General features: G+C 53.6%; 4 protein-coding genes across 6 annotated transcripts; 3 read left to right on the forward strand and 1 right to left on the reverse strand.

Annotated features, from left to right (window-relative positions):
- Window positions 1-581: 581 nt before the first annotated feature.
- On the forward strand, window positions 582-5,571 carry Coro1a (coronin 1A). Of its 2 annotated transcripts, XM_021228979.2 has the most exons (12): window positions 605-732; window positions 2,002-2,072; window positions 2,216-2,414; window positions 3,198-3,320; window positions 3,407-3,536; window positions 3,618-3,802; window positions 3,921-4,040; window positions 4,215-4,319; window positions 4,421-4,566; window positions 4,662-4,719; window positions 4,832-5,047; window positions 5,358-5,571. In XM_021228979.2, exons 3-12 carry the CDS (start codon window positions 2,217-2,219, stop codon window positions 5,460-5,462), a joined length of 1,386 nt encoding a protein of 461 aa, XP_021084638.1. In that variant the 5' UTR covers window positions 605-732; window positions 2,002-2,072; window position 2,216; the 3' UTR covers window positions 5,463-5,571. The 2 variants fall into 2 exon arrangements, with proteins under 2 accessions (XP_005064471.1, XP_021084638.1); XM_005064414.4 differs by lacking the exon at window positions 2,002-2,072 and having other exon boundaries at window positions 582-732.
- Window positions 5,572-8,493: 2,922 nt separating this feature from the next.
- Window positions 8,494-9,271, reverse strand: Bola2b (bolA family member 2B). The gene is made up of 3 exons (XM_005064416.4): window positions 9,053-9,271; window positions 8,874-8,971; window positions 8,494-8,627 (listed from the first exon to the last, which is right to left on the reverse strand). The coding sequence occupies exons 1-3, from the start codon at window positions 9,113-9,115 to the stop codon at window positions 8,528-8,530; spliced, it is 261 nt and encodes an 86-aa protein (XP_005064473.1). The 5' UTR covers window positions 9,116-9,271; the 3' UTR covers window positions 8,494-8,527.
- Window positions 9,272-9,381: 110 nt separating this feature from the next.
- Window positions 9,382-13,407, forward strand: Slx1a (SLX1 homolog A, structure-specific endonuclease subunit). Of its 2 annotated transcripts, none has more exons than XM_005063389.4 (6): window positions 9,382-9,722; window positions 11,620-11,671; window positions 11,772-12,107; window positions 12,381-12,508; window positions 12,594-12,678; window positions 12,754-13,407. In XM_005063389.4, the coding sequence occupies exons 1-6, from the start codon at window positions 9,544-9,546 to the stop codon at window positions 12,781-12,783; spliced, it is 810 nt and encodes a 269-aa protein (XP_005063446.1). In that variant the 5' UTR covers window positions 9,382-9,543; the 3' UTR covers window positions 12,784-13,407. The 2 variants fall into 2 exon arrangements, with proteins under 2 accessions (XP_005063446.1, XP_021084643.1); XM_021228984.2 differs by lacking the exon at window positions 9,382-9,722 and adding an exon at window positions 10,910-11,434.
- A 2,694-nt stretch (window positions 13,408-16,101) lies between these two features.
- On the forward strand, window positions 16,102-18,764 carry LOC101842559 (sulfotransferase 1A1-like). Its single transcript, XM_040731286.1, has 5 exons — window positions 16,102-16,171; window positions 17,579-17,722; window positions 17,811-17,905; window positions 18,367-18,546; window positions 18,633-18,764. The coding sequence occupies exons 1-5, from the start codon at window positions 16,102-16,104 to the stop codon at window positions 18,747-18,749; spliced, it is 606 nt and encodes a 201-aa protein (XP_040587220.1). The 3' UTR covers window positions 18,750-18,764.
- Window positions 18,765-20,670: the final 1,906 nt, after the last annotated feature.

The following is a 20,670-nucleotide window of genomic DNA, read 5'->3' on the forward strand; positions in this document are numbered from 1 at the left end:
TGCCCTTGCTTCTGCGACAACTCAGCACCCCCTAACTGAGGGACAGGTGTGTGTGCTATCAGACTTCTGGTCTGTGCTCAGTGGCCTTGAAACTGTGGCAGACGGCCCCGGCCCCACCCCAGGCTCTCGATGGAGGGAAGAACCTGACTCATTTGTTCTCTCAGCCGGGACCACAAACAGGCACTCCGTACTCCCGGGTCTCAGCCCTGTGAAACAGAGGACAAGGGTGTCCCCCGTTGAAGCCCTGAGCCTCGACAGAGGAGAAATGACTCCCAAGGCCACGAAGGAGTTCGTTTCGGGGCAGCGACGAGAGCGGTCCCGCCTGTGGCAGGCAGACAAGGCTCTCAAGCTGGTCGCAGCCCTTCGGGAGTTTCCTCCGGTGCCAGGGAAAGGACCTCGAGGAGGCTGCGGGCGGCCGGGGGAGGGATGAAGGAACTGGGTATTTTTGAGTTTTGACATTAAAAGAAGAGCTGATTCGCGTCGGCATCTGTCGGGGGGGGGGGGTTGGAGCTGACAGCGTGCAGAGCGGTCTCAGCTTCGCCTCTGGGAGGGAAGGGCCGGGCCTCCAGGAGCTCCGCCCAAAGGGGCGCTGCCACCGGGAGGAGGCCGGCGCACGGCCGCTGCTCATTCATTGTCTTGACAGAGCATCCTCGGCGACCAGCCTGCGGCTCCTCCATCCTCCTCTCCTTCCTCCTCCACTTGGGGGGGGTCAAGCTCAGCTCCCCGCAGCAGGTGAGACTAGGTGCTGGGGGAGGGCTGGTCACAAGGGCCGGGCATCGCTGCCATGGGCCACCTGTGGGGCCGGCGCCAGCGTGGGAGCAGGGCTGTGGGGGCGGGCGAGCTGTCAGGGCGACCAGGCTGCGGTCAGGGAGCCCGTTCATGAGCCTCACCGAGAGGGCCCGGGACCAAGGAGTGTGAAGCGGCAAGCAGGTCCCAGAGTGCTCCAAGGTGAGGGCGAAGGACCATCGTGACCAAGATGGAGGTGGGCGCGCTGGGAGCGGCCACAGCTGGTCTCGGGACCTATGTCCCTGGGAGGGAGCTTCTGGGCGATGAGGGTGGGGGCCAGGGTGGGGTGAGCCAAGTAGCTGCCCCAAGCTTTGAGACAGGAAGGGGTTGAGTGCAAAACAAGAAAAGAGCAAGTTCCCCTTTCCGTGGTTTCCGGGCTTGGTACCTGGGTGGGGGAGGAGGCCGGGTGGGGCACATCTTCCTGCCCCCACCTCTAGATTGGGGTTTCCTTCTCCCAAATCTAGACTGCTCACTGGGGGGCTTATGTCCCCTTCTTGTCTTGGAGACTTCCCTCATGCATTTCACCTGCTTTCTGTGTAGACCTGGGAGCCTCCTTAGGGTTAGCCATGTGGGTGAGGGTTGAAGTCCCAGCAAGAAGGGGCTCCCCCCCCTAAGGCAGAGCAGATGGGCGAGGCTGGGGAGATGGGCAGAGGCTCAGGCTCTGGGCAGAGTGCCTTCCACAGGGCAGCGGTGGCTCCTTCACTAGGGAGGTGGCGGGATTGGGCACAGGGATGGGGAATCTAGAACAGGAGGGTAGAAGCTGCCCCTGGGCTCCACTGGCTGCCCAGCCACAGTGGGTAACCATCTTAGCAGACCTCAGGGAAGTCATGGTGGGCATCTCCATCCTTGAAGGAAGCAAAGCTGGCACAGAACACCTGCTTTTTCTGAGCGGGGGTTGAGTGGCAGGGGTGTGGGGAGATGCTGGGACCCAAGCCATTGCTGCTGCTTGTGGCCAGAAACCTGGGGAAGCCATCCTACTACTTCATTCCCTGCTAGGCAAGCTGGCACACATCTTCCTGTGTGCCATCCCTGAGGGGGAAACTGGGGAGGAGCAGCCCTGCTCTGCCTGTAGGAAGTGCTGTGTGGGTGTGTGGGATGTAGGGTCTGGAAGAGGTCAATAGGAGGGAACTCACCTCCAGGTGTCAGGACCCTGGAGAGGAGGTTTCAGCCAAGAGCCAGCCCCTGGTGCTTACACCGTTCCGGGCTCTGTTGTAGGGGCTGATGGTGCAGGATTGAGGGTGTGGCTTCAAGTATCTGGGAGTTTGACAGAAGAAAAACTGGAAAGGGTAAGCAGGTTGTCAGCATGGAGAGTAGGTCAGGGTGCCTCAGACATGATTTGGGAACCTTAAACTCAGGCCAAGGGTTACTCTAGGGCTGACAATGTTTGGCCAGAATTGACTCAGAAAAGTTTACAATCTGTGTCCCTCAGGATGAGCCGGCAGGTGGTTCGCTCCAGCAAATTCCGACACGTATTTGGACAGCCAGCCAAAGCTGACCAGTGCTATGAGGATGTGCGCGTCTCACAGACTACCTGGGACAGCGGCTTCTGTGCCGTCAACCCCAAGTTCATGGCTCTGATCTGTGAGGCCAGTGGGGGAGGGGCCTTCCTGGTGCTACCCCTAGGAAAGGTGAGCTTCGGGTGCAGCAGCCCTCCTGAGGAGGCTTCTGCTGTCCAGTGACACTGTGGGGTCCTGGGTAGGCTCCTGTACCAAGCCTTCCTGGGGGTCTGTAAAATGGGACAGGGCCATTTGCTCCTTAAGCTCTCTGGGGACAAAACGGGGGTGGGGGCAAGTCTCAGGGCAGGGCTGCTCCAGGGTTCTCAGGAGTGAGAACTCACAGGTGGAGATGAGGCAAAGCCTTTTTCTGCCCTCTAAGCCTTCTACCCATCAGCCCCAGCACACTCCTGGACTCCTCAGGGGGTGAAACAGGAAAGGGAGATGGGCCCCAGTTGTTACCTTAAAAGGGCCGATGGAAGCAGAGAAGAGGAAGTGGTTGTCGGGGTGAAGCTGGGCCTGCACCCTGCAAGCTCTCTACACAGGAAGCAGTGGGCCCTCGGAAGAGGCCGCTTCCAAACCTCTGCTGCTGTCCAGAGGCATGGGGACAGCACTCCAGGCCCTATTTATCCATCAGGATGCATCCTATACAACCCCACCCAGCCCCTACACTCTCCTCTTGGGAACCCCAAACCTGTGTTTGTCCTGGGCCCAGGGCCTACGCTGCCCACAGATGACACCAAGATAGAGGGGTCAGGATCTCATGCAGCTTAGTGCTAGTCTTCCTGGAACTGAGACAAAGGTCAAACCCTCCCCAACCCCAGTGCTTCTAGGGACCCCGCAGCCTTCCTGTGTCCCTCTGCGAGGGTGTGGGGAGGCCAAAAGCACCTCCATCAGAAGCTTTGCTGTGTCCTGCAGACTGGACGAGTGGACAAAAACGCGCCCCTGGTTTGCGGCCACACAGCCCCTGTGCTAGACATTGCCTGGTGCCCACACAATGACAATGTTATTGCCAGTGGCTCTGAGGACTGCACAGTGATGGTGAGTTTTGGTAGGAATGTGGTTAGGAGGGGTCTCCAGGAAAACCCTGACTTTTGAAAGCGAGACTCACTTGCCCCTTTTTGCAGGTGTGGGAGGTCCCTGATGGGGGCCTGGTGCTGCCCCTGCGGGAGCCTGTCGTCACCTTGGAGGGCCACACCAAGCGGGTGGGCATCATTGCATGGCACCCCACAGCCCAGAATGTACTGCTCAGCGCAGGTGCTGCACGGGTGAGGCGGGGAGGGCCGGGGGCCTGGCAGAGGGCAAAGGCTCATAGTTCAACGCTGAACAATTGTGCAGGTTGCGACAATGTGATCCTGGTTTGGGATGTGGGCACTGGGGCAGCTGTGCTGACCCTCGGCCCAGATGTGCACCCGGACACAATCTACAGTGTGGACTGGAGTCGGGACGGTGGTCTCATCTGTACTTCCTGCCGTGACAAGCGTGTTCGCATCATTGAGCCTCGAAAAGGCACTATTGTGGCTGTAAGTTGCCAGAACCCTAAACCTTGGCTCTTGGATGTTGCTGTCTGTGCACCCGCCTAGGGTCTAGTCTCTTGATGAGACTGTGAGAAGCTGACCCAACACATTTCCTTCCTCTTAGGAGAAGGACCGTCCTCATGAGGGAACCCGGCCCGTGCACGCTGTGTTTGTATCGGAAGGAAAGATTCTAACCACGGGTTTCAGCCGCATGAGTGAGCGGCAGGTGGCGCTGTGGGACACAGTGAGTGCTGAGAGACCGGATCCTTTAGATTGGGAATCAAGGCTGGAGGCTAAGTCTCCGTCTTATTACTGAGGTGGGGAGTTTCCACTGCTTAGTCTGAGGGCCCTTGCCTGCTTACTGTCCAGTGACGACCTGACATGGCCCAGCCTATTGCTACCCCACCTGTCTCTACAGAAGCACCTGGAGGAGCCACTGTCCCTGCAGGAGCTGGACACCAGCAGTGGCGTTCTGCTGCCTTTTTTTGACCCCGACACCAACATTGTCTACCTCTGTGGCAAGGTACTCAGGCGGGCTGGGGGCAGAGAGGTGGGTAAGTGGCTTGGTGAGCATAAAGGCTGGTGACCTGTGCTGGTACTGACTCTTGCCCATACCACCTACAGGGTGACAGCTCTATCCGGTATTTTGAGATCACTTCGGAGGCTCCGTTCCTGCACTATCTTTCCATGTTCAGCTCCAAGGAGTCTCAGCGTGGTATGGGCTACATGCCCAAACGTGGCCTGGAAGTGAATAAGTGTGAGATCGCCAGGTAAATGACCACTCCCACCCCCACCTCCAGATTCTGACCAGACCTTCAGCACCCACTCATGCGGTGTAGTGCTGCTCATCTCCCTGTTTCCACAGATTCTATAAGCTTCATGAGCGGAAATGTGAGCCCATTGCTATGACGGTGCCTAGAAAGGTGACGCTCCGATGCTCCTCCCTGGGTGCTAGGACAGGAACTGACCATGAGGGCTTGTAGGGAGGGGCGGGAACATAAACACTCTCGTGACCAGCCTTGGCCTTGCCCACAGTCGGACCTGTTCCAGGAGGACCTGTATCCACCCACTGCAGGACCTGACCCTGCCCTCACAGCTGAGGAGTGGCTCGGTGGTCGGGATGCTGGCCCCCTGCTCATCTCCCTCAAGGATGGCTATGTGCCCCCAAAGAGTCGCGAGCTGAGAGTCAACAGGGGCCTGGACAGTGTGCGCAAGAGAGCCACAGCAGAGGCCAGCGGCCCTCCTAGCTCGGTGAGGCTGGTGGGGAGCTGGGGCAGCAGGGCAGGAGACTAGGGCAAAGGCTGTGTGGATATGCTCAGGGTCTCAGGGAGAGTCTGGTATTTACAGATTTCCAAGCTCCTAAGGCAGGAAATTCTTAGAGGACAACCAGTGGGTGACCCTGAGGCCTTAGAAACAGGTCACAAGCTTACAGTGCAGTAATCCAAGTAGCAGCTGCTGGGACCAAAGGGCCCAAGCCTTGAGGCTCTCAGAAAGGTTAGCTCATGTTGGAGGAAGGGACGCTACAGAGAAGCTGGGCCTAATGCAGTACTGACTTCCCTAGGACACTGTGTCACGGCTGGAGGAAGAGATGAGGAATCTGCAGGCCACAGTACAAGAGCTCCAGAAGCGCATGGACAGGCTGGAGGAGACTGTTCAGGCCAAGTGAAGGACCCCAGAGCCTTCAGTGGGACCAGCCATTCAACTCTGCTCCCACCCTAACCCTCAGGCCATATGGTGAATAAGATGAAAATAATAAAGTGGCTTTATTTTCTGTACCTCTCAGTCTCTGGTGAGCTGACCAACCCCAAGGCTTCCCCTTGACTATCCCATTCAGGCTATGGGTCACTTGTCACGGGCCATTGCTAAATCCACTGCAGCAAATGAATGGGGTCTTGGACTGTAGCTACCCAGGGATGGAGCCAAGAGACTGTTCTGTTTCCTAGCGCCATCTGGAAGTGGGTCTGAGTCATCCAATCCCTATTTTAGGGCCCCAAGATTTCCATATCCATCCAAGGCTTTTCTTGTGTTTACTTTGGTAGTGCTGGGGACCAAAGTCACAGCCGTTCACATTCGAGGCAAGCTCTCTATCACTCTAACTACACCCCTAGCCCCGGCCCCAAATTAGCATTTCCTGATCACCTCAAGCACAGACTGCATACAACTGTATTGACACTGGTGCTTATGGGAAAACCAAAAAGCACATGGTGACATTTTCAAACCATAGAGTCAAAGACAAAAAAAAAGACTTCTGGTCAGACACGACTCACACCTGTAATCCAAACTCTTGGGAACCGAGCAGGACTCCTGGCAGTTTCGAGCCAGAAACTCATTGAGAGTGGCTATAGAGTGACTCAAAAAACCAAACCAAGCCGGGCATTGGTGGTGCATGCCTTTAATCCCAGCACTTGGGAGGCAGAGGCAGAAGGATCTCTGTGAGTTCCAGGCCAGCCTGGTCTACAGATCGAGTTCCAGGACAGCCTCCAAAGTAGTCTGGTTAGCAGCATGCACCAGGCCCTGGGTTTGATCCCCAGCACTGCATAAACCAGGTGTGGTAGCCCAGGCCTGTAATCTCAGTACTTGAGAGGTGATGGCAGGAGGATCAGAAGTTCAAAGACAGCCTAAGAGAGAGAGCCTGTCTCAAAAACAACTGTAATAAGATAAACAACAACAAACAGAAAAAAAGAAAAAAAAAAAAAAGGAGGCCGGAAAGATGACTTAGTGGTATAGTTTGCTCTGCAGTCATGAGCACTGGAAGTCAGATCCCAGCATCCACATAACAAGATGGATGTACTTGCAAACCTGTAAATCCAGCTCTGACATGGACAGAAATAGGACTGTGGGGCTGGCTGCCTTCTAGCTTAACAGGTTCAGGGAGACAGCCTCAGTGGGATAAGTAAAAAGACATCTGACAGCCTCTTCAGGGCTCCACTCATGTGTACAGGCATATACACATGCATGCTCATGTACACCAACATGCACATCCATTCACATACACACACATAAGTGAAAACAAAGCTTGCGCGGAGACACTTGCTGCCCTTTCAGAGGACCAGAGTTCGGATCCCAACACTCACATCAGGCGGCCCACAACCAACTGCAACTCCAGCTTCAGGAAACTTGACACCTCAGCTAGCAAATAAGCTTGCACAAAACAAATAAGCCAGGTGTGGCGCATGCCTTTAGCCCTAGCACTGTGGAAGCAGAGGCGGGCAGATCTCTTAAGTTCCAGGACAGCCTAGGCTGCATAGAAAGACCTGTCTCAAACAAAAACAACTTGACAAAACAAAGTCCCATAAGGGCAAAGCTTAGAAACCAGGAAACAGCCTGACTCAGGACTGAAGCACATAGCAGGGCAATAGTGGGCAGGGGGGCGGTTCTGGAGGTATGGTTTAAGCAACCCCCTTGCATTCCTAGCCTTCTGCTGCCTCGGAGCATTTCCTGTGGGTTTCACAGCACCTGGAGTCTGAGGAAAACAGGAAAGAACAGATCTCTTAAACCCTGTCTATAGGAGTAACGTGTTTCTGTGTGTTTTGTGACTGTCTCACATAGCCTAAGATGGTCTTGAACTCCTCACACTTCTGCCTCTACCTCTCAAGTGCTATTCTAGGAGTGCCTCATGATGCCTGGGTCATGTGGTCCTGAGAATTGAACTTAGGGCTTCATGCCTGCTAGGCAAGCACCCTGCCAACTAGCTAATTCTCAGATTGGGAGTAACTTCTGGTGCCTAACTGATGGGAGACTCCAGAGCTAGGATGATATAGAGGGGCTCGGGAGGGTGCCATGGCCATCCCAGGACCGAGTCCATACAGTTCAGAGAATACCCAGGACGCCATCCCCAGCCTTTAGCAACCATGCAGTTATCTGGACATAGAGAACGGCACACAAACAGGCCTGCCTGTCCAGTGGTGCTCCACCCTCTGACAGGACATGTGATCTCCCCTATAAACTGGAGGGCCATCACTGAGGAATGAAGGGGTTACTCCTATAGAGATGCAGGCCAGGCTACCCTCTGCATCTTTCTTGAGTCTTCTTTTGGGATCCTTGCGTGTAGACTGAATCACTACTTCTCCAGAAGAACTAAAATGCTCAGGAAATGACCCTGGGGATGGAGAGGGCCGACCAGTGACTACTGTGACTCCAGCTAGACCAGTCTCTTGATGGAAGAACGAGGGAAATAACTGCCAAGTGTCAGGCTCTGACAATATGAGGACCGAGAGTGGGGATTGACATCTGCAGTCAGAGCTGCTTGGAAGACAAGAAGACCATCTGAGCTCATGAATTTAACAACAGCCTGGAAAATACATTGAGAGCCTGTCTAAAAGATAAAACGAGACAAAACCAAAGATCACACAGAGGAGAGGGATTAGACGTGGAGGAATGGTACTGAATGTCATGTCCCCTGAGGTCTGAAAAGAGACCAACAACATGTGCATCTATCTTGTCCCCTGGAGAGAGGGAGACGGTAGGAAAAGACTCAGGGTTTCTGGTCCTGGAGGGCTGGCAGAGCAGGAACACCCTGCTTTTTGAGGGCTGACCTTGGTGACAGTACAGAGACCACGAGGAGGGGGGCAAACAGAAGGCTTACAAGGCACCCTTGGCAGAGACAATGCCAAAACAATGGCTGGAGGAGAGGCAGGGGAAAGCCAAGTCCCTGACTCAGCCTCAGGGCCATCAAACAGCACACTGACACCAGCTGGTCCCGATTTACAATTTAATGGCTGTTCAGGCCCCTCATTTCCGCCGCTCTCGGGTCCACTGCTCTGGTGTCAGGGTTTTCTGCTCAAAGGCATGGATGCGCGGGAGCTCTTCAGCTAAGCACTCATTCACCAGCCTGGGCGAGAGACAGGATTGGGAAATGACCGGGGTGGTGGACTCCAAAGCGAGCGTGACCAGGGAGATGGGAGATGTCTCCAGGAAGTGGGGATTCGAGGGGAGGACAGAAGTCCAACCACAAAAGCGGGAGCACCCACCGGTTATGGGCCACATCCTGGGGCTTCGGGAGTGAGTTAGTCCCCACCCGGGTGGACTGCAGCCCCGAGCCCGAAGCCGTGCTGGGTGAGGGGCTCCCGGGGCTCACCGGTGTCTCTGGAGCAGTGGCTTTCCCTCGAACTTAGCCGACACCACCAGGACTCGGAAGCTGGTCGCGCAACGGTTGAGAGTCGTGTCCTCCACCTCCTAGCCGGCAGAAGACCCAGACGATGGGGCGCTCGCCCGGGAGCCCTTTCCCGCCGCCCGAGGCCCCGGCCCCGCACTCACCACATGCTCTGCCTCCAGGTCCCGCCGCAGCTTCTCGCGGAGATAGTCGGCGCTGAGTTCCATGGCCAAAGCCCGACCGGGGCCACAGGCCGGCGTGACCAGAACCTCGCCTCGGGTCCCCCCCCACCCCACCTTCCGCCCTCACTGTAGCCACTTCCTTCACGTCGCTTACTTCCGCCCTTCCTGGGGCGGTCTCCGAGGCAGCACTTCCGGCTCCTGGCACAGCTGAATTTGCAGCACTAGGGAGGTTCCGCCCCAGCAGTTAGCCAACCCAGGCCGGACTGGAGGGCGGAGCGGCCGCGTTTGCTCGCCCTCCTCCTGCCAGCAGGCGGCGCACCAAGCCGAGCAGCCGGGTTTCCCAGGCTCTGCACGATCATTCTCGAGTGCTTTTTCCTAAACAAACGTTTTGCAGCCCTGGCTACCCAGCCTTTTCCGGGGTTCGAGGTCCCAGAAACCACCCTCATTTCAGTCCTCCAACCCAGAAAGTCCGGATGGGTCATACAGCCAGACCGGAGCGCTTCTTCGGTGTCTACCTGCTCTACTGCCAGAACCCTCGGCATCGGGGCCGCGTTTACGTGGGATTCACTGTCAATCCTGCTCGTCGGGTCCGTCAACACAACGCCGGTCGCAAAAAAGGTGGCGCCTGGCGGACCAGCGGGCGAGGACCCTGGTAAGAGCGCGCCGGTGTCCTGCCGGAAGGCTCCGGTTAGGAGGCGGGCGCCAGGACTGAAGCCCAAAGACAGAGGCGGGGCCAAGTTTGTGGTCGCGGGCGGTGCCGAGTTCCCGGCCTGTCACCCGGGCGAGAGTGACGGGAAGGCGGCACCTGTGGACTCTGCGAAGGCTGGATTCAGATTTGGGATGGTTAATTGGGGAACAGGGTCACCAGCTAAGGGCTGATCTGTAACTCCTGTACCAGGGTATGGAACGCCCTCTTCTGACCTCTTCGCCCACCAGGCACGCACGTGGTGCACATACATAAATACAGGCAAAAACATACGAAAATACAGGCATACAGGGAAAAACACTCATACATATAAAATAATAAAATAAGTCTAAGAAAGGATTAAATACAAAAGCTAAGTTATGGAATCAGCCTAAGTGCTCTCCTTAGGGTTTCTGTTTCTGTGACGAAACACCGTGACCGAAAAGCTCATTGGGGAGGAAAGCATTTATTTGGCTTACTCTTCCACATCGCTGTTCATCAATGGAGAAATTCAGGACAGGAGCTCAAATAAGAAAGATCTGGTGCAGAGGCCATGGACCGAGGACCACCAGCCCAGGGGTTGCACCACTCACAAAGGCCTGGGCCCTCCCACATCAATCACTAATTAAGAAAATGCTCCGTAGGCGTCCATACAGACCGATCTTAAGGAGGAATTTTCTCAATTGAGGCTTCCTCTACTCTGATGACTATACCTTGTGTCAAGTTGACATAAAACTATTCAGCACAGTGTCCATAAACAGGTGAGTGGATGAAGAAAATATGGCATATACTGGATATAAATTTTGTTTTCTCGGTTTTTCGAGTCAGGGTTCTCGGTAGACCAGGTTGACCTCGAACTTACAGAGATCCACTTGCCTGTGCCTTCCGAATGCTGGAATTAAAGGCGTGGAATTAAAGTGCTGGGATTAAAGATGTAGTTTTTAAAAACCGGTTTTTGGCTTTTTTTTATTCATATGAGTGTTTTGCCTAAATCTAAGTGCATCATGTTCATGCAGTGCCCGCAGAAGTCAGAAGAGGGCGCCAGACCTCCTGGAATGGGAGTTACAGTTTTGTGGGGTTTTGTTTTTTTGTTTTGTTTTGTTTTTCCAAAGAGGATTTCTCTGTATTGTTTTGGAGGCTGTCCTGGAACTCGCTCTGTAGACCAGGCTGGCCTCAAACTCACAGAGATCCGCCTGCCTCTGACTCCCGAGTGCTGCGATTAAAGGCGTGTACCACCAACGCCCAGCTACAGACAGTTCTGAGCCCAGATCCTCCGCAAGAGCAAGTGCGCCTAACCGAACCACCACTCCACTCCCAAAATGCGATTTGACTCAGCCATAATAATGAATGAAATTATACCCCTTGTGAGAATGTGGATGGAATTGGACATTATCATGTTAAGTTATATAACAAATATCTCAAGTTTTCTCTCATTCAGAATTTAAAGAAAGGTTATATAGGAAGGGAACTATTTGGAATGAGGAAGAAGGCCAAAAAAATGAGGGAAGTGTTGTAAGCAATGACAAAATACATTACATAAGAGGGACAATGTTGATGCAACTACTATTTTGCACAGTTAATATACCAGTGAAAATTGTTTTAAAGCCTGGGATCAGGAGACAGGGGCCCTGGTCAGCAAGGCTGGGGCTAGAATACTACTTACAAAGAGGAAGGACCGGGTAAGGAGCCTGAGGTTGGCAGGTACGGGGGTCTTCCATCGCCACAGTAAGTCCTAATGGCCAGGTATGAAGTGGTGTGACTGGGCTCTCGCTGTGAACCGGAACACAGGCCTGGAGGTGGGATTCAGCTTCTAACGGGGTCGAGGTGGGGTGGGAACTCACTGGCTGTGCCCTCTCCTCCCAAGGGACATGGTGTTGATCCTGCACGGTTTTCCATCTGCTGTGGCCGCCCTGCGGGTAAGAAGGTGTCTTAAGGGCGGGCTAGTTGGGGCCGCAGAGTTTGCCGAGGACCTTGCCCAGCGCCATCCTGACTTGTCATCCGTGTCCCCTCCTATAGTTTGAATGGGCCTGGCAGCACCCTCAAGCCTCACGCCGCCTGACGCACGTGGGGCCGCGCCTGCGCAGCGAGGCTTCCTTTGCCTTCCACCTGCGCGTGCTGGCGCACATGCTCCGAGCTCCTCCGTGGGTGCGCCTCCCTCTAACGCTGCGCTGGCTGAGACCTGACTTCCGCCATGAACTTTCTCCAGCGCCACCACTACACATGCCCATTGCCTTCGGGCCACCACCCCAGCCCTTGGAACCTAAGCAGCTCACTGCAAGCGAGACTGACGGCAAGCCCCAGCGGGATCTAGGTGCCAAAGCTTGCTGCATGTTGTGTGCGCGCACGCTGCAGGTAGGGGCCACATAGGGGCTAAGGCCCCGGACTTCGCCCACCCTGACACAGTCTAATGAGGGCGATGGTACTTTGAGCTCTTTCCTGGCCTATACCTGCCAGGGCCGTCGGATCCTCTGAATGGGGGCAACCGGCCGCGGTGTAGATCTTTCCTGGTCTTCTGAAGTCATAGCTCTCGTGTCTGCGTTTTATGTCTCTTGTCTCGCAAGCTGTGGGTTGCTCTCGGTTACTTCCGGTTAACTTCTGCATCTCCTTACCTGCCACCTCTGACAGGATGAAGAGGGCCCCCTGTGCTGCCCCCACCCCGGTTGTCCCCTAAAGGCGCATATCATCTGCCTGGCAGAGGAGTTCCTGCGGGAAGAGCCTGGGCAGCTTCTGCCTCTAGAAGGCCATTGTCCTAGGTGAGTCCAGGTCTCATCTTGATACTCAGGGCCTGCGTGGAGGGGCCTGGGGATGCCTGTTTCCACCAACTGCTCCCTTTGGCAGCTGTAAGAAGTCTCTGCTCTGGGGAAGTCTGATTGGGCAGTGTCACGTGGACGCCGAGGAGGAAGAGGACTTGGAATTGGAGGAGGTGAGAGGTGACTCTGACCCCACTCTCCCCCAGCCGTCCTAGACGACCTCTGACCCACCCTTTTGTCCTTTACAGGAACACTGGACAGACTTGCTGGAGGCCTGATCCTAGGTGTCCCAAACTGAACCCTGTTCCTTTTCCGCCCCTCTCTTCAGTGCTTGGCAGCTTTTACTTGAACACACACACAAAAAGCTGAGTTAAGGGCTAGAGAGATGGCTCAGAGGTTAGGAGCACTGGCTGCTCTCCCAGAGGTCCTGAGTTCAATTCCCAGCAACCATGTGGTTGCACACAGCCATCTGTAATGAGATCTGGTGCCCTCTTCTGGCCTGTAGGCAACATGCAGGCAGAACACTGTATACATTATAAATAAATAAATCTTTAAATAAAATAATAACTGAGTTAAGGGTAACTTTTGGTGTCTTCTCAGAGAAGGGCAGGAAGGGGTGAAGTGACTGAGGCTTTGGGCCTGACCACGTGACCTTGCTACTCCCTTGCCTTTCTCCGAGGTGACAGTTAGTGTCTTCTGTACACAACCCAGGGCTGCCTGCCTAGTCCACAGTGGGCTGGGCCCTCACATCAATCAACAATCAAGAAAATGTCCCCACAGACATGCCCGTGGGCTCATCTGGCTGAGGCAGTCCCCCATTGAGGATCCCTCAGATAAAGCTGGACTGTGTAAAGCCTAGAGCTGAAGCTAAATAGAATAATTAAAAGCTCAGGAGACCAGCACCTGTGACTTGGAGTCTGCGTGTCTCTGTTGGGAGCACAAAGGTCCTTGTGCTCACAGAAAGCACCAGGGAAACCAGGAATATTAAACACCCAAAGTTGTCTTTTCAAGGGAAAAGATGTATGTTTTCTGCCTAGAAGGCTGGGAACGGAGGTGGCTAACAGCCTGGGTAGCCCCTGGGCTACCTGTAGATCACTCCATCCCTGGTCCCCTGACTCTCCCATAACCAGGACTAGAGGTGGCTCATAGCCCAGATGACCTCTATACTAACTGTATGACCAAGACCACACTGGATCCTTCCCTAGGCCCTTAAGACAACACAGGTAGCCTATCCCTAGAACCCACCTTCATGGAAGGAGTGACATGTATTGAGAAGAGTTTCAATGTAATAACGTCTCCTTGTGCATGTGGGAATCGCGTTACATTAGGAAACTCTCTCCAAAATTGTACTGTACTTAAATAAGCAGTGCCTGACTCTAGAAGTTTGAACCAACACTGGCTGCTGAGTCCTGCTGAACGGTATTTCCTTCTCGACTCACTCAGTGTTACCCTGCCAACACCGCTCTGTTCGCAGAGCCCCACAGGCCTCCAGGGCCAGGCTTGCTGCTAGATCTTAATCTAGATGTTACTGAACTCGTGAGTCACAATCTATACCAAGTCAGCCTGACCACCCATCCTCAACAAGCCTATTAAAAGAACCAAATTCAAAGTTCAAAGCAGAAAAAGGAAACTTATTCAGTGTGGCCATACTGGGAAGAGGGATAAAGAGGCCCAGCAAACCCCCCTGGGTGTGTCTTCAAGGCCCTTCAGTGAGATCATAGTTTAGACAGAGGTCCAAGGAGATGCACATCGAAGCAGTCCCTGTCACGGTGTGGTCGACACCATCCGGGCTTCCATCTCATCCTGTAAGGTGACTGGGTATGTTGTTGAACTGTGTGAGAGCTCTTTCAGGGAGACACCTGCCCCTCTAGCTGGGGTCATTTCTTTTTGTCCCCAGCATGACATTCCTGGAGGAAATTCCTATTTCTTTAGAATGCATTGCTTCAACAGTCTGATAGTCAGTTTGAGAGACACAAGAGTCTACTTAGGATTTCTGCCAGGCCAGTTTTATTTATGAACCCTGAGACTAGGGCTGCCTGCTCTCCACAGAGCGCTGTAGCCACCCACACGTTGTTCTCTGGCTCTCTTCGCAGGAATCACGAGGTAGGGGTCCCTCCTAGGGCTTCAGGACAGCCCCACTAACCACCATTCAAATGAAGCATCTCCTAGGACGCCTGCCTTTCCACAGCTTCCCCTGCCCTGACCCACCTTTGGGCCCTACACAGGGTACACCCAATCAATCACTCTACTTTCAAGTTCTCACAAACCAGGGAGCTCTATCTCAGCTCTGTTTTCCCCACTGTTGGTCTGCAGCCAACTGAAAGGAAGCTAGCCCCGCCCATCTTGTGCCGTCATTCTCTCCCTTGACCTGGTGTATTAGAAAAAAGACCCATCCTGCAGGGGTGGAATTTCCAGAGCCAACCCAGGTGGAGATCACTGTTGGGAAAACAAAACAGTCCACCCATGGGTGCATTCTCCACTGGCTGTCCTTTCATTTTGTAGTTCAGGGCCAGTCAGGTTTTGGTTTGCAGATACAATTAGCTTAGTTCTAGCTGGGGTTCTATAGAGGGTAACAGAACACCCCATCTTCAACCCCTACTTCCTTCATGAAGTCTTAGCATGTAAATAAAGCTTCCCCTACCCCACCCTTTCAAGGAAACAGCCAGTTCTAGGGCTGGTTCCAAGCCTCTCCACTTAGGACCTATAAAACACCCAGCCCAAAGAGCCTGTACTCCCCAGTCTGCACACACAGTAAGCTGTGTGCCCAGGAGGCCACAGGGCAGATCCTCCTACATCAGGTGAGCTGGGAGGACGGCCTCGCCCTCCAGCACGCTCCACAGGAGGCTTGCTCTGATTGTGTGGGCAGGTCCTATCTGCACGCACGCTGGACTTTCCTCTTCTGTGCTCTTTCTCCATGCTTACCCCATCTCAGTGGGGCAACTGCAGCTGACCAGCGGGTCTGCTCATGCACACAGAACCTCTGACCCCCAAACAAGCTCAGGCCTCACCTCGCCTTGTTTGTCCTAGTGCCGAGCTGAAAATGGGTTGAGATTTAAGAAGTGCACACCCCGAGTGGCTGCCTTAAGTGGCTACCTGAAAAGCTCAAGGAGGGACACAGTGGCGGGGGTCACAGAGGCCGGTTATAGACGGACAGCCGCAGCGGGAGGTAGCTGGAGAAACGAAGCTGGCTGTGAGCATGGACAGGAGCCAGGGGACCCTCTCTGGTACAGTGTGGCATCTCCTGGGAAGCTGCCAAACTTTGCATCCGAGCTCTACCCCCAAGAGTTCTTTAACGGTCTGGCCACCAGTGGGGTACTGAACTCATGGAATGTTCCCCAGGTGAACTGCTGTACAGCCAGAGTGGTGATCGCTACCCTAAAGTTAGACCCGCCTTCCAGCCAGTCCTACCACTCGCTGGCTCTGAGCTCCAGTAGAGGGCCCAACTCCCCAAGCCTCCTGCTCTTTATCCAAGGCGAAGGTGCTCACGTGGTAGTGCTATGCCACTATGGGAAGTGGGATGGCTGTTTCAGCACCAGGGAGCTGGCGCAGGGTCCCCGTCCCCAACCACCTGCCACAGTATCCGAAGGGCATCCCCGATGGCCGCTGAACTGCAGCACTTTGAAGCCTTTCCCGATGACCTGATCATCAGCGTGTACCCCAAGTCCAGTAAGCCAGTAGAGCCCTATAATCAGCCCGGCTCACTCTCCAGTTCTTCCTTTCCAGGCACCACCTGGGTCAGTGAGATACTTGACATGGTCCATCAGGATGTTAATCCAGAGAAATGTCACCAGGCCCCCATCTATATCCGGGTGCCCCTCCTAGAGTTCCAAAGCCCGGTGTCCCTCAGGTGTGTAAGGGAACCCTGGGGAAATGAAGTCGAGGGAAAGAGGACCAGGTCCTGATCAGCAGCCCTTCACGTGCTTAGGTCTGGAAGCTCTGTAAAGCCCCCAGCCCCCTGCTCCTCAAGACACGCTTGCCCTGGGCTCCCAGAGCTTGCTGGAGCAGAAGGTCAAGGTGAGAAGCCAGGGCATCGTTGGACAGTCCGGAGCTGCCAAGGTCTCAGCTGTTTCAGTGAGAGGCCATCTTCCTGTCAGTTGTGGGGTTCACAGTGTGGATCTAAGAGAAGGGGAGCCGCAGAACAAGGAGCTCACAGGACGTGGGAGAGAGTGTAGGTGTGTGGCCCTCAGGAGACCAACCTGACTAAACTTTGTGTTAGTTTGTTTATCCTCGCTGTGAATGACATAGAACTCCAGGTCTCTCCTGACTCATGGCTTCAGGACACAGTGTATCTTTTTTCTGGGTTTTGGTGAGGCAGGGTATCACGATGGAAGCTCACGGAGGAGCAGTAAGGAACAACAATGCCATCGGGCGCTGTACAATTCTTCAGCCAGGCCCCACCTCCACACATATGCCACTTCCCCAAAATGCCATCCAAACATAAATCCTGAGTGAATCAATCCCTACATTAGGTCAGTCAAGTCACAGTGGTGCTGCCCAGAGCCGTGCCTTCCACAAGAATGCTTTGGGGGTGCTCCGTATCCAACCCATGCCAGGAACAAGCGCTGTATAAATACAGCTCAGTGGTACCCATACCACAAGGTTGCAACAGCAAGCCTGTTTCTCCCCTGGCACCTCAGGAGACAATTCTCCCACTGGTTGCTGTGACAAGAATGCAGGATGGGCCAGGCATGGTGTCACATGCCTTTAATCTCAGCACTGGGGAAGCAGATAGGTCTTCATGAATTTGAGGCCAGCTTGGTCTACATTGTGAGTTCCAGGTCAGCCATGGCTACATAGAAAGACCCTGCCCCTGACTCCCAAACAAAACTACAGCCAGACATGGTGGCACATGTGCTTAATCCCAGCATTAGGAAGTCAGAGACAGGTAGAACTCTATGAGTTCAAGCCCAGCTTGCTCTACATAGTGAATTCCAGGACAGCCAGGACCGTGTCCCTCCACAAACAAAACAATAAAACAAAGCCCCCCAAAAACAGTCCCTTTCCAGCCATATATATAGGTACCAAGAATTGGGATGCGGTTTGGTGTGTGAGGATTGGTACTGAGGGGATGAGATTGTCTGCCCCTGCAGGTGATCTACGTCACCAGAAACGCAAAGGATGTGGCCGTCTCCTATTATAACTTCTACAACATGGCCAAGGTGCACCCTGAGCCTGGCACCTGGGACAGCTTCCTGAAGAACTTCATGGAAGGGAAAGGTGAATCTGGGTCTGTAAAGGAGGGGCTGGAGCTGAGGGGCACAGCTGGCGCTAACAAGGCCTGTGCCGGTGCCGTCCTCTTCCCCAGTGTCCTATGGGTCGTGGTTCCAGCACGTGAAGGAGTGGTGGGAACTGACACACACTCACCCTGTTCTCTATCTCTTCTATGAAGACATGAAGGAGGTGAGGCCGCCTGCTACCACTCCTCCTGTGTCACACAGGCAGGGACCTCACTCGCCTGGCCCTGAGCCCAGCCCCACCCCAGCCCCACCCCAGACCAGCACCTCCCATCACCTCCTGGCTCAGGACTTTAGCACAGTTCAGCATTGCACGGCTCTTATCTTGGAGCAGCGCCAGTCATGTGCCAATACTGATCTGGTGGCTTGTTGCTCTGGCTTCTCCATGCTGCAGAGGTGCCAAGTCAGGGTACCAGGGACCAAAGTCTGTCCCTGTCCTCTCCCAGAACAAACCCACTGGGATCACGCCAAGATGGCAGGGTAGGAAACTACCTATTTTGCATCAGGGTAAGAGGCTCAGAGTCAAGGCATCAGGTCTGAAAATTCCTTGGTGAAGTGGCCCGCTCCCTGTGGGTGATCCCCCAACCTTATCCCAATGAGCATCCAGAGATCATCTCTATGCTCCAGAACCCCAAAAGGGAGATCAAGAAGATCCTAGAGTTTTTGGGACGCTCTCTGCCTGAGGAGATTGTGGATATCATTGTTCAGCATACATCCTTCAAGAAGATGAAGGAGAACCCTTTGGCTAACTGCACCACCCTCCCCTCTCACCACATGGACCACTCTATTTCCCCTTCACGAGGAAAGGTGGGTATTTAGGGAGATAGGAAAGCTACCACAGCCACTTAGGCCCCCTTGGCGATTGTCATGCCATCTTCCCCTGTCCCTCCCAGGCATTGCTCGGGACTGAAAAAACACCTTCACTGTGGCTCAGAATGAGTGTTTTGATGTCCACTATGCTGAGAAGATGGCAGGCTGTGACCTCATCTTTTGCTGGCGAGTCTGAATGACAATATGACTAATCACTCCAGAGAACCGTTGACACTACCATAACAAGTCCTTGGGAATAATGAGGATGTCTTCAACCTGCCCCCTCTTACAAGTCAAGAGAAAAACCTAAGCTGTAAGAATTAAGTCCAACAAAGAAAAAACTTTAATTTAAAAAGACTGGGATTTAGTTCAATGTTACAATGTTTGGCTAGCTTGTTAGGTCTTAATGAGATAACACCAAAAAGGAAAAAAAGTTGTTTTTCTTGTTTGTTTTTGTTTGAATATTGTCATAGGCATAGGATTGAGAATTTAAGGACAACCTAAATGCTCTAAAACAATACAGAAGGTGAGGTGTGGTAGCACATGCCTTTACTCCCAGCACTAGGGAGGCTGAGTCAGGGACATCTCTGAGAAAACATAAGGGGTTCCAGGCCAGCAAGGGCTCCACAGTGGTAGCCTGATTAAAAATAAGTACACAGTTGTAATCCCAGCACTTTCAGGGGAGACACAGGAGAACCATACATATATCCAAGGTCATTCTCCTCCACTACATAGCAAATTCCAGGCCAGCTTTGACTCACCACACCCTGTATCAAAATGAAGGAAAAGGAGGAGGAATAAAGCTGCCAGGGTGTGGTCATCCACAGAAGGTTAAGTCCAGCTAGGGTCACGTGCAGGGCTGTCTCAACCGCACCTGGAAGAAGCCAAAGACAAAGAAGTGGCAGGAGAGCAGCTGGCCAGTCCTGTCCCCTTTACCCCACCTGGTGGGAGGGGGGTGTGACACCTGCTGGGGGGCGGTGTCGCAGAATTCATTCATACTCGATCACAAAAACCTGCTGGTGTCTTTCCCCAAGAGGTTTTTGTGATCGGGTATGAATTCTGCACCCCGGCCCCCAGCAGGCTGATATAGGCCAGCCAGCCAGCTTTCCCTTTTCTGGGCTCCATGAGGTTGTGGGCCCTAGGATGGGTAAAGGGGGACCTAATATCCATTTATGCTTTTGTTGGCTTTCTCCCTTATCACCATGCAGTAGGTGTCCACTGCCTTATGATTCTCCCCCAGCCGAGATTCTCTCTGAAACCCAGCCCATTTCCCCTGTATGTGATGGGTCTCTCTGTACCTGTCACACCACAGGTGGAGGAGGTTGGGGTGCCCATTCTGACTACCACCAATCAACAAATATAGAGACAGAGACCCAATCCCTGCTATAGAAGGGGCTCACAGAATTTCCTCATGCTGAAACCCTTTAATACAGTTCCTCATGTGGTGATGACTCCCTCCCCCCAGCCCCGATAAAATTATTTTGTTGCTTTCATAACTGTAGTTTTGTGACTGTTATGAATCATAATACAAATATCTGGTGTGCAAGCTACCTGATATGTGGCCCCGGTGTAAGGGTCATGACCCACAGGTTGAGAACTGCTGCTTTAGACAAATATGGAGGCAGGGTTAGGTGATGCTAGCACACACTTTTTTTCTTTTCTTTTCTTTTTTTTTTTTTTTTTTTTTTTTTGGTTTTACGAGACAGGGTTCCTCTGTATTGTTTTGGAGGCTGTCAGTCGAGCCCGGCCTTGAACTCACAGAGATCCACCTGCCTCTGCCTCCCGAGTGCTGGGATTAAAGGTGTGTGCCACCTAATCCCAGCACTCGGGAGGCAGAGGCAGGTGATCTCTGAGCCAGCCTGGTCTACAGAGTCAGTTCTAGGACAGCTGGAGCTACACAGACAAACCCTGAGTAAAAAAAAAAAAAAAAAAGACGAAACCAAACCAAACAAATCCAAAAAAAAGTAGAGAGGGGAATCACTAGATAGTAAACTCTAAACCCAAATAAATCCCAGGTCCCATCAACTGGAGAGATGACTTAGCAATTAGGAGTACTTCCTGCTCTAGTCAAGGGCCTGATTTCTGTCCAGTATCCATGCTGAGCACCTCACAACAGTCTGT

The sequence above is a fragment of the Mesocricetus auratus genome, unplaced genomic scaffold (assembly GCF_017639785.1).
Source record: "Mesocricetus auratus isolate SY011 unplaced genomic scaffold, BCM_Maur_2.0 Super-Scaffold_4256, whole genome shotgun sequence".
In the NCBI taxonomy this organism is placed as follows: domain Eukaryota; kingdom Metazoa; phylum Chordata; class Mammalia; order Rodentia; family Cricetidae; genus Mesocricetus; species Mesocricetus auratus.

Coding starts and splice junctions, on each gene's coding strand:
- Coro1a (XM_005064414.4), top strand. CDS start 2,217: ATGAGCCGGCAGGTGGTTCGCTCCAGCAAATTCCGACACGTATTTGGA. Junction 3,321..3,406: donor CTGAGGACTGCACAGTGATG/GTGAGTTTTGGT, acceptor CCCTTTTTGCAG/GTGTGGGAGGTCCCTGATGG. Junction 3,537..3,617: donor GAATGTACTGCTCAGCGCAG/GTGCTGCACGGG, acceptor ACAATTGTGCAG/GTTGCGACAATGTGATCCTG.
- Slx1a (XM_005063389.4), top strand. CDS start 9,544: ATGGGTCATACAGCCAGACCGGAGCGCTTCTTCGGTGTCTACCTGCTC. Junction 12,108..12,380: donor TGTGTGCGCGCACGCTGCAG/GTAGGGGCCACA, acceptor CACCTCTGACAG/GATGAAGAGGGCCCCCTGTG. Junction 12,679..12,753: donor AGGACTTGGAATTGGAGGAG/GTGAGAGGTGAC, acceptor TGTCCTTTACAG/GAACACTGGACAGACTTGCT.
- Bola2b (XM_005064416.4), bottom strand. CDS start 9,115: ATGGAACTCAGCGCCGACTATCTCCGCGAGAAGCTGCGGCGGGACCTG. Junction 8,972..9,052: donor ACCTGGAGGCAGAGCATGTG/GTGAGTGCGGGG, acceptor TCTGCCGGCTAG/GAGGTGGAGGACACGACTCT. Junction 8,628..8,873: donor CCACTGCTCCAGAGACACCG/GTGAGCCCCGGG, acceptor TCTCTCGCCCAG/GCTGGTGAATGAGTGCTTAG.
- LOC101842559 (XM_040731286.1), top strand. CDS start 16,102: ATGGCCGCTGAACTGCAGCACTTTGAAGCCTTTCCCGATGACCTGATC. Junction 16,172..17,578: donor CAGCGTGTACCCCAAGTCCA/GTAAGCCAGTAG, acceptor TGAGGGGATGAG/ATTGTCTGCCCCTGCAGGTG. Junction 17,723..17,810: donor GAACTTCATGGAAGGGAAAG/GTGAATCTGGGT, acceptor CCTCTTCCCCAG/TGTCCTATGGGTCGTGGTTC.